This window comes from Branchiostoma belcheri, unplaced genomic scaffold, assembly GCF_001625305.1.
Source record: "Branchiostoma belcheri isolate BF01 breed outbred unplaced genomic scaffold, Haploidv18h27 scaffold666, whole genome shotgun sequence".
Lineage (NCBI taxonomy): Eukaryota > Metazoa > Chordata > Leptocardii > Amphioxiformes > Branchiostomatidae > Branchiostoma > Branchiostoma belcheri.
The window spans coordinates 6,365-17,687 of NW_017804316.1; the positions used below are offsets into that span (position 1 = coordinate 6,365).

General features: G+C 43.1%; 1 protein-coding gene across 1 annotated transcript in view; it reads right to left on the reverse strand.

Annotated features, from left to right (window-relative positions):
* LOC109483862 overlaps positions 1 to 8,316 on the reverse strand; it is a 12,388-nt gene extending 4,072 nt beyond the window's left edge. Inside the window, exon 1 of the mRNA XM_019787006.1 lies at positions 8,266 to 8,316. Within this exon, the coding sequence (XP_019642565.1) occupies positions 8,266 to 8,316 (51 nt within the window). The remainder of the gene's footprint in view (positions 1 to 8,265) is intronic.
* Between the last annotated feature and the right edge of the window lie 3,007 nt (positions 8,317 to 11,323).

An 11,323-nucleotide genomic window follows, 5' to 3' on the forward strand; every position in this document is an offset into this window, starting at 1 on the left:
TCCCACCAAGCCCAAAAAAGCCCGTCTAGATAGGGTTAAGCCACGGTCACATCTCGCCGTACGTGCAAAAATGTGGGCAAACGTAGGGCATCCGTGCGTGGTGAGTACCACCTCCGTACGAAATCCTACGGATTTGGGAGCACGCAGACACGCCGTAGAACTTTAAGTGCATGTTAAACTTTTTCTACTTGCGGTTTGCGGATTCACCACCCGTACGTGTGAGTACGAGCGACGCGCGTGCCCCGTACGTACCGTGCGGAAGAAGCCATATGCGTGTGAGTACGGCCTCCTTACGGTAAAGTTGCAATCGCACAGAGATCGTACGTTGTAAGCACGTACAACTCACCACTTGCGCAACGTACGATGCACGCAATTGCAACCGCTCACGGCCAGGTCATTTTCGGGTTTCCGACCACAAGTCATGCCATGTTTTTAGGCAAACATCGTTTAAACCTGGCTACGTATATTACCCCAAATCCCCAATTTCTATATTTTTCGACGACTAGGACTAAGATCAAAAATCGTGTTTTAGGGATTTTTTAATTTCCGACTTTAAGTATAGTTTTTGTCGACATATAGGTGAAAAAAATGACTTTTTTAATTTTTTCGCACTAAATTACCCATTGTTCAAAATCAAGTGCATTTTTAAAAAATCCCTACAACAGGATTGTCGGGAAAACTATTACAGTTATTTTGAGCCGTCAATGAGGTATGTTGGACTCATCGTGCTTTCTGGTTTAAACGAGTTTTGCAGACATGTCATCTTGCCCGAAAGTGGGGAGTGTGACATTCAGATTAGCGTGAAGAATCATTACAATATTCAAGGTCACACAAGAATACGACAGTAGCTTCGCTACTTGTTTGATGTCCACAACAAAATGATAAGCGTACGTATACTGTCCAGGAAACGTTTTGTATTTGTTATGAAGTACTCGCGTAAAAAGGGCCTGAAAACCCGGTTTTACTGTAAATGACCGCAGTGACCCCAGATCGAACGCCGTTCGATGCGAACAAGATCGAATTAGATTCGGGTTCTAAAGCAGGTGGGGATATTGGGGCCCGGATTTTATCACCATGAAATACGATGTCGCTGACAAAAAATGGTTGCTTGTTTTGAATCATACGCTGGTTCTTGCTGTTTAGTGGTGGTAGCAAAAATCTTCCACACGTCGCTTATTTTGGGCTTTTTCGAACGCTTCAAGCAAGTATGAAACGATGACAAAAATTTTCTAAGAAATGGCATCCAGTTTATGTTTTTCTTATTTTGCCAACCTGAAATACCTTTGAGCTCACTACAAAATAAAAACACAAATAACAAGAATTCCGAGATCTCATACCTCCATGAAATATGGGCTTGATATGTAAATGTAAATTTCTTCTTTAATTATGGAAATGACCTCTGCATTAACATAATATATACATCGTGATGTATGTTAACTTTTGATTAACTTACAGATGTCCCAAGTATGACATTCCCATCATTCACCATGAAGAAATCACAGAATTTTCGCATTAATTATGCAAATTAGGTCATCATTTGCATAATTAGTATCTGTTGATGCTCCGCCTGCCATAGCTTAAGGTTCCGGGTCGGAGTTTAAATCTGACCAGAGTCTAAGTAAGTGCGCAGTAAATCGCCGGAAACGTGACTTTGTATGGTATGTTTTGGCCGCGATATCCCTGAAATCGTAATATCTGTGTACATATCTTTGTATTTTCTGAAAAGCCTGTTAGTTGTAGCCTTTATAGGTGGCGTAATGTTGGTGGTCCAGCGAAGACTTCCTGGTATCAGTCCGCGCGGATGGTTATGTGGCCTTTTCGCCTGACCGCCGGGATGGTACGTTCTATATGCGTTGTGGGTGTGTTCGGGCCATCGAAGATAGCGATAAATTTATCGCATCGATTTTAATTAAATTCAAATTTTGGAAACATTAGTTCTGAGCTTCTTCGAGTACTAAGCCGTTACCCTGGGAAAATTCGTTTTTTCCATGCAGCCATGGTTAAAAATGACGAAAAAAATGACCCCTTTTTTCAAAATGTACTTTGATGTGCCTCATTTACCCCTAAATAAATTGGGCGCAGAAAATATTATTCAAGTGTATTGATAAGCGGCACGGCACCCCTTTCCACCAAAAGAGTGAAAAATTCCGACCCGCGTTTAGTACAGAAATGACAGCCCGTCGGGCTGAGGGTGTCAAATTGCTCGAAATACGGAGGGAAACTCCGGTCCGAGACCAAAATTCCCATCATTCACCAATAAATTTCATTCACAAAATTTTCATATTAATTATGCAAATAAGGTCATTATTTGCATAATTGGTATCTGTTGATGTTCCGCCTGCCACAGATTAAATAGATTACATGTATAGCAGTACTATTATATAAAACACTGTAATTATAGAATTTCCTCATTAATTATGCAAATAAAGTCCTCATTTGCATAATTTGCATTTAATTATTACATCTCTCTCTCAGCTACCTACACACCAAAAATAATGAAAATATGTTGTTCCTGTCTGGACTTATTGGCTTTTAAACATTTCGCCAGAAAGTGCCCTGCAGTTCCAGAACAAGCTGCTAGGGGGACCAAACTCACACCACTTATTCCTGACAGGAAAAGCTATCTGTCACCAACAAGACCATAGCATGTTCGGGACAAAAGATACAAAAACCGGAAGTTCTGCTGCAGTACCAAGGTCATCCACCAGGAGGCCCATATTTGACCATGAATTTCGTCTCCCTAAGACTTACCAACATACCAAATATCACCACAAGTTTTGACCAGAAACTAATCTGCAGTTCCAGAACAAGCTGTTAAGGGGACCAAACTTACACCGCTTATTCCTGACAGGATAAGCTATCTGTCACCAAAAAAGTTCTGCTGCAGTGCCAAGGTCATCCACCAGGAGGCCCATATTTGGGGTTTATGGAAAAAGGAGTCCAGTTCGATTGGCGAAAAAAGCAGTCCAGTCCGATTTTGGGGTGGAAAAAGCAGTCCGGTGGTTTCTACGAAATTTTTCACAATTTTTTCTTGTGTGTGTACTTCTAGTTTCTATGGGTACTTCGAGTTTCTATGAGTTCTTCGAGTTTCTATGGGTACTTAGAGTTTCTATGAGTACTTAGAGTTTGTATGGGAACTTAGAGTTTCTATGAGTACTTAGAGTTTGCATGGGAACTTACAGTCTGTAACTTACATATCATCATCATCATCATGCCTCCGGATTATTACTTACATATAAGTAAAAATAATTAGTCAAAAGATGAAGCGGTCAACTGACGAGATTTACAGGGCCGATCCTGCTTGCAAGTAGCCTGATTAAATCGCTTTACGGTTGCCAGCTGCCCAACATCCAGCCGGCCCCTGCTAAAGCCACGTATGGCAGACTTTGCATTAAACCGACAAGCATGTACGTACCGGAAGTTCAATTGTAAGAAAGAATCCCTTAGTAATTAACTTTTGTTTATTGTGGATAGGTGACCTGTATGTATAGAAACTACTTTTCGGTGGTCCCAAGAGGTGTAAATCAGTTGTCCGCTATTCCTCACCCAAGGCTGCCTGATTTACGGGTTAAGGCGGCATATAGTGAGTAACATATATGCTAATTCAAGTTCCCATACAAACTCTAAATAGTCATAGAAACTCTAAGTACCTATAGAAACTCCAAGTACCCATAGAAACTAGAAGTACACACAAAAGAAAAAATTGTGCCTATGGTCTTTCGTAAAATTTCGTAGAAACCACCGGACTGCTTTTTCCACCCCAAAATCGGACTGGACTGCTTTTTTCGCCAATCGGACTGGACTCCTTTTTCCATAAACCCCCATATTTGACCGTGGTCTTCGTCTTCCTAAGACATACCTGCATACCAAATATCATCACAACCCATAAAGGCATTATGAACTTATAAGTGCGGAAACACACACACACACACACACACACAGACAGGCCAAAAACAATACCGCCATTCTCGAAAGAAAATTCAAACTCTACTACTGGATCAGTTACGGATTTTTATTTATTTCCGGACGTTTCGAGTGACATCCATCACTTTTCTTCAGCGTCACAAATGAACTGAGAACCGAATCACTCTTATATACAAGTAACTAGAAAAACCGGTTAAACAACAAGGTCTGTAAGAAGCTTATCATGTAAAATGTGATGGATGTCACTCGAAACGTCCGGAAATAAATAAAAATCCGTAACTGTTCCAGTAGTAGAGTTTGAATTTTCTTACGAGTATCGTTTACCTGGATGTCTAACCTTCATCAAAATACCGCCATTCATTTTTCATGGAGGTATAAGGTCTCGGACCGGAGTTTTTTTTCACGATTTTGGATCCGGCGGACACCCTCAGACCGAAGGGCTATAACTCCGCCAAAAAAAGTACGCCGGGAAATCTCATTACATCAGTCAACGGAGGTTTCCAGCCGGCTTCCGATACAATTTTGGTTATTGTCCGTCTACTCTATAATTTGGGTAGAAACTGTAGTTAAACGTAAATTTTGGATACGAAAAATGTGTTTTTTTTGCAGTTTTTTCAACGGACCTGCTTGGAAAAAACGAATTTTCCCAGGCTAACGGCTTATATGCTGAAATAGCTTACTACTTTCTGTTTCTGAAAAACAGAAAAAAAATATAGGTTGTTGCGATAAGTTTTTCGCAAAATCCGGTGACGCGAACCCCTAGAAATTCCACATAGAACGCAGCTATTTGGGTCATCAGGCTACAAACCACATCACCCTTGCTCGCGGACTGATACCAAAAACGCTTCGCTGGCCGTCCAACTTCACCGCGCCGAAAAACACTACAATCCCAAGGCTTTTTGATCAATTCAAAACCTAGTTGAAAATCTACAGCGATCGCCGAGCTATGGGGAGCCAAACCTAGCGTGACAACCTCGCAGATCCGGCGATTTACTGCGCACTATTTGGAACCCAGGTCAGAATTAAACTCCGACCCGGAACCATAGTTACGGGGTACCTTCAAAGAAAGAGAATGGGAGGCATGGCGACAGCGCTACTATTGGTCAGACTAAGTGCTACTACTGGTTTGACCACCTTTTGCTTCCTATCTGATAAACCCGACCCATCGGGCCCAATTTTCGCCAGAGCACCAGGTACGAAGTGAAGGTGAGCAACTCATTTTTTTCGTCCGTTTTTCTCTAAACGTTGTCATGATTGTCATCGTTCTCTGTCACTTTTTCGTAACCGACAAATTTACCAATTTACGGGGACTGTATATATCTATATACTCGATAGCTCAAACTATGCTCTATGCCGACGCCAGTTACTTTAGAGCCCACTTATGCTGAGGTCATATTTCCCAACCGGGGCCTGGCCGGGCTGTTTAGATTAACAAAAAATCAATAATTCATATCAATGATATACGCAAAGGGTTCCAAGTATTCATTTTGCCACTTTTTTTCTGCTTTGTTGTCTTTTATATCATACTTTTCGTTTCATAAGACTGCCCGGCCGGGCCCCGTTTTGGAAATGTGACCACGTTGTCCTCTGTAGTTCCCCTAACTGGTTTTGGTCCGTTTTGGGAGAACGTCGTATACTGCTAGTCTCTACCAGGCTGACTACGCTGGCTGTATATAGGAGAATATTGCCAGGGGAGTTTGGCCTCTTTTGGTTTGACTGGATGAGGTAAAGATCTAGAAGGCACCTTTCCGCGGCCCCACTCCCCTGGCCAATTCTACTCTCTTCTCTATTTTTACTCTCTTTCAAAATTTTCTGGGGGAGCATGCCCCCGGACCCCCCCTAGGAACCTCGCGCCTTCGCCGCTCGCTGGTCCATCACGCACTAGGAAGACCCCCCCCCTTCAAAATCCTGGCTACGGGCATGACGTATTCAGGGTTCCACTATCGGCCTCTTTTCTGTCTCCTGTATGCTTTTTTGACTGCGTTGTCTTTTGGCCAAATCAGCTCCAAGGCCATTCTCGCCTTGTCCAACTTGTACTCTTCTGTAACATAGGCAGTAGACAGGGTCAGTTTATTCCTACCAGCTAAGGCGGCCTTGATAGGCACCCAGTTATTTTCTTCCCAAAGAGTTGCCGTTTTTCCTTCAATCTGCAGTTGCCAGTAGTGGAATCTTCGTTTTGAGTCGTCTATGTCGCTTGTGTATAGCCTCCGTAGGCTTTTAACAGGTTCTCGCTGGATTGTGGGGATGTTTTGGTTGTTCACTGAGAAAACCTGGTTTCTCACTTTCCCCCACCTGAGTAAACAAGCTTCAAGCTTGTCGGGCTTGAAACTCATCCGAGCCCATTCGTGCTAACGACTCTAGTCTCCGCAACACGCGTTTGGCACAGGGGGCTTTCTCCGAAAGCTAGCCACGTCGTCCATAAACGCCCTGAGGGGCGGACGTCTCTGACCCGTGGCAGCTTTATCCCTCCTGCCACCTGTCTCGCAACTATGATACCTTTGTTTGTTTGTTACCTCCATGAAAATGGAGGTATTGTTTTTGGCGCGTCTGTGTGCGTGTGTGTGTGTGTGTGTATGTGTGTTTGTGTTTCCGCATTTTTGAACCTTCATAACTCCATAACGCCTTTATGGATTGTGATGATATTTGGTATGCTGGTAGGTCTTAGGAGGACAAAGGTCAAGGTCGAAAATGGGCCTCCTGGTGGATGGCCTTGGTACTGCAGCAGCACTTCCGGTTTAAGGTTGAGTCAGGGCATGGCTGAGAGGAATCTCCTTTGTACTTGCGAGCCAGGGTAACAGATGTGGCTATGCCGAGCGAGGCAGCGCGCTCCCTCAGGGGAGTAGGTGACCTATTTCAGGGCAAATGTGCCACTGTATGGCTGTGTGTTTGAAAACAAACAACCTGTGTTATTACCTCCATGAAAATGGAGGTATTGTTTTTGTTGTCTGTCTGTCTGTCTGTCTGTCTGTCTGTGTGTTTGTGTCTCCGCACATTTGCGGCCAGCATAACTTCATAACGCCTTTATGGATTGTGATGATATTTGGTACGCTGGTAGGTCTTAGGAAGACGAAGGTCAAGGTCAAATATACGCCTCCTGGTGGATGACCTTGGTACTGCAGCAGAACTTCCGGTTTTTGTATCTTTTGTCCTGAATATGCTATGGTCTTGATTTTTTGGTGGCAGATAGACTGTCCTGTCAGGAATAAGTGGTGTGGGTTTAGTCCCCCTAGCAGCGTGTTCTGGAACTGCAGGGGACTTTCGGGCGAAATCTTTAAAAGCCAATAAGTCCAGATAGAAACAATGTATTTTCATCAATTTTGGTAGGTAGGTAGCTGAGAGAGAGATGTACATAATTAACTCCAAATTATGCAAATGAGAACTTAATTTGCATAATTAATGAGGAAATTCTATAATTTTTACAGTGTTTTGCATTATAGTACTTTCATACATGTAATGTATGTAATCTATGGCAGATGGAACATCACCAGATACCAATTATGCAAATGATGACCTAATTTGCATAATTAATGCGAAAATTCTATGACTCCTTAGTGGTAAATGATGGGAATTTCATACTTGGTACATGTGCAAGTTAATCAAAAGTTAACATCACGATGCATTTATTATGTTAATGTGGAGGTAATTTGCATAATTAAAGAAGAAATTAACATTTACATGTCAAGCCCATATTTCATGGAGGTATGAGATCTCGGAACTCTTGTTTGTTTGTTTTTATTAGATCTCCATTAGTGTTCAACTGACCACTATTCTTCCTGGAGTCCACATAAAATTCAAAATTATAACAACAGAATTGTACAGAATTCAACTCAATATTAACATAATTTGAATAATTTAAAATAATAAACATAATTAAGTAACATAAGCTGAGTTCAAATTAGAGTGATCACCGACATTATAAAAGTAACATAATTAAGTAACATAAGGTAACTTAAGTTCGAAATCAAATTAATAATCAGTTAATGTAGTCAACTATGAAACAATTTAACAACAAAAATCTCTTGATTAAACAAATTGATAATGCAACTCAAACCAGAGAGGGAGAGGTCGGAGGTCAGAATGAGAATAAATTATAGTGGTAACTCAAAATACAGTAAACTGAGGTGGTAACTCAAAATACAGTAAACTGAGGTGGTAACTCAAAATACAGTAAACTGAGGTGGTAACTCCAAATACAGTAAACTGAGGTGGTAACTCCAAATACAGTAAACTGAGGTGGTAACTCAATATACCTGAGGTGTTCATACCTTACAGAAGTATACATTTCCCATGACTACAGTATTGCAAGTTTGTTTGTTGTTTATCAAATCATCTGAGCTCCACCTCTCTGATGGCCGCCTCCAAATCTTCTTTTTTCTTCTGGAGCTCAGCCATGGTGAGTGGGGCGGGCGGGGACGCCGGGGATTCTTGGTTGCCGAGACCTTAGCAATCCTTCCCCGCCTGGCCGGCCTTGTGCGACGAAAGAGGGTCGCCGCAGCCAGGGTCAGTTTATTCCTACCAGCTAAGGCGGCCTTGATAGGCACCCAGTTATTTTATTCCCAAAGAGTTGCCGTTTTTCCTTCAATCTGCAGTTTCCAGTAGTGGAATCTTCGTTTTCAGTCGTCTATGTCGCTTGTGTATAGCCTCCGTTCACTGAGAAAACCTGGTTTCTCACTTTCCCCCACCTGAGTAAACAAGCTTCAAGCTTGTCGGGTTTGAAACTCATCCGAGCCCATTCGTGCTAACGACTCTAGTCTCCGCAACACGCGTTTGGCACAGGGGGCTTTCTCAGTAAGCTAGCCACGTCGTCCATAAACGCCCTGAGGGGCGGACGTCTCTGAGCCGTGGCAGCTTTATCCCTCCTGCCACCTGTCTCGCAACTATGATACCTGAGGTGTTCATACCTTACAGAAGTATAAATTTCCCATGATTACAGTATTGCAAGTTTGTTTGTTGTTTATCAAATCATCTGAGCTCCACCTCTCTGATGGCCGCCTCCAAATCTTCTTTTTGCGACGTCCTCAGGGGACGGATCATTAGTATAGTACTGCGATCGATGTGCCAGGAATTCTAAAAATTCCGCCGATGCATCCCCTAGGGAATTCACTTTTTGCAATGCCGGTAGCAGCTGTGCCTTGTTTAGACTTCAGTGTCATTTTATTTGGGGCGTGTGTGGTATTCCTATTTACATTGTAAGAATGTTGATCTTACACAGCCGGAAAGCCACGTCGAGAGTTCTATGCGTTTCTCTTTTCCTTCCGCGAGAGAAAGTAGTCCGTTCCACGGCTCCGCCTCACAAGAAAGCTTACCGCGGGATTATACAATCAAATAACTTCCTTATTGTGACTTATTCATGATATTTAGACTTCTTTATTTGCTCCCCATGAATTTTTGAGCCGAGAATGTACCTTTCTCCTTTTGATATCATGACCTAAAATTAGGCAATTTTAGTGCAATTTCCCCGTGTATTTTCACCTTGATGCAGATTTCGCACCAACAGGAAATTTGTTGGGTGAGAAAGAGCAAGTCTTAATCTTTCTGATGGTATTTGACGTATAGACGATTTCGAGGGCGCAACGGGTTTTCCCCGAAATTCCGTGAGGCAATGTTACGGGAAAAAACAGAATTTTTCCCCAAATAGAACGCGCATCCCCGGCGCCGCGGCCGACGAGCTACGTGTGTTCTACGGAGCGCGCTCCTCTCCTACATGTCCTATACATGACCATACATCGCTATTATTGTCGACCTACGTCTAAACTACTTTTAGTTAGACTACACTGGGTGTTAATTCATCTTATATCTAAACAGGTTCTTTTATTTTGCACGCAGAATATATGTTTGTGGTCCCTTGATAGATACGGCCTGTCTGAAAACTTGAAACCAGCGTCTGCCTAAACGCGAGGAAACATTATACTCTCGTAGCTTCCTGACCTTTGAAAAACGCACATCTAATTAGAGCAAGCGGACCATTAGAACTAGAATACCTCAAACATTGATTCATGGTTGGGGAGAATTCAAAGAATAATTATTGTATCCGTTTTTTCTCGATTTGAATGGCGCTGGGTTTAAATAGTTACTTAAGAAAAGTTACATTTATCGACCTGCTGGCTTAGTAAAAAAAAGTAGCCTATGGACATAACCCAACGCTTCTGGTACCTAGTCAGGACAGTGCAACATGCATGCTGTGATTATGGGTAAGTTTATCCTGGATCTGTTATCCAATCTACATGTATAGTCAATGTGTACTGCTTACTATCATAAGATAACAGGTGCTCATGTCCCTAGTTTTACACAAAAGCATTTGCATATTTCTAAAAGTGCTCGGTGTTGTCAAATCCCTAAACATAACTCTCTCACATACATCCTAACAATTATACACAAAATTACCCAAGAGCCATTAACGTTGCTTCAACCTTTATCTCATTACCAAACCAAAAAAACAAAGTAGTACATTTTGTTGTGGACTGTGATATCAAATACTTTGGATCAGTACATGTATACATAGTACATCTTTTACCTTTACCTTTACCTAGTCCCATCCTCATGTCTGAGGGTCGGGGACTATGGTGGCATCCAGTATCAGCCTCCTCCACTCTCTCCTGTCTCTGGCCCTGTGAGAGCACTCAGCCAGTGGCATGCCCATCCAGTCACGGACATCGTCGCCCCACCTCCGGCGTGGTCTTCCACGGCTCCTCCTTCCGTTGATCACCCCTTGCAGTATGTGGGTGGTGATGTTCTCTGCTCGTGTGGCATGCCCAAAGTACTGGAGTTTCCGCCTCTTTATGGTGTTTAAAAGTGTTCTTTCCACTCCCAGCTGTTCTAACACAGAGTCATTTGTGCGGTGGTCCGTCCAGCTTATGCGCAGGATCTTCCTGTAGCATTTCATCTCTAGGGCCTGAATCCTGCGGATGTCACTGGCGTGTAGGGTCCATGCCTCACAACCGTAGGTTACCACGGGCCAGACGAGAGTCCTCAGCACTTTCAGCTTGGTTACTGTCTTGAGGGCCCTGTCTTTCCAGATTGTCTCTAGGCTTCGGAGGGCTGCACGAGCTGATCCTAGTCTTACACTGATCTCGTGGCTGCAGCTAGCGGTTTGATCCATTGTGGATCCCAGGTACTTGAATCTTGGGACCTGTTGTAGCTGTTCCCCCCGGCAGGTGGCCGTTACCTGGGTGGGTGCTTTGGTTACGGCCATCACTTTGGTCTTTTTGGTACTGATTTCCAGTTGGTATTCTCTAGATGTGCTGTCTGTAGAGTCTAGCAGAACCTGAAGATCTTCCGGCGAGGTAGCTATCAGTGCTATGTCGTCAGCGAAGCGGAGGTTGTTGATGACCCTGCCGCTTATGTTGACTCCAATCGTGGGATGTTCCTCCACAGATTCCCTCATTACAGCCTCAGAGTA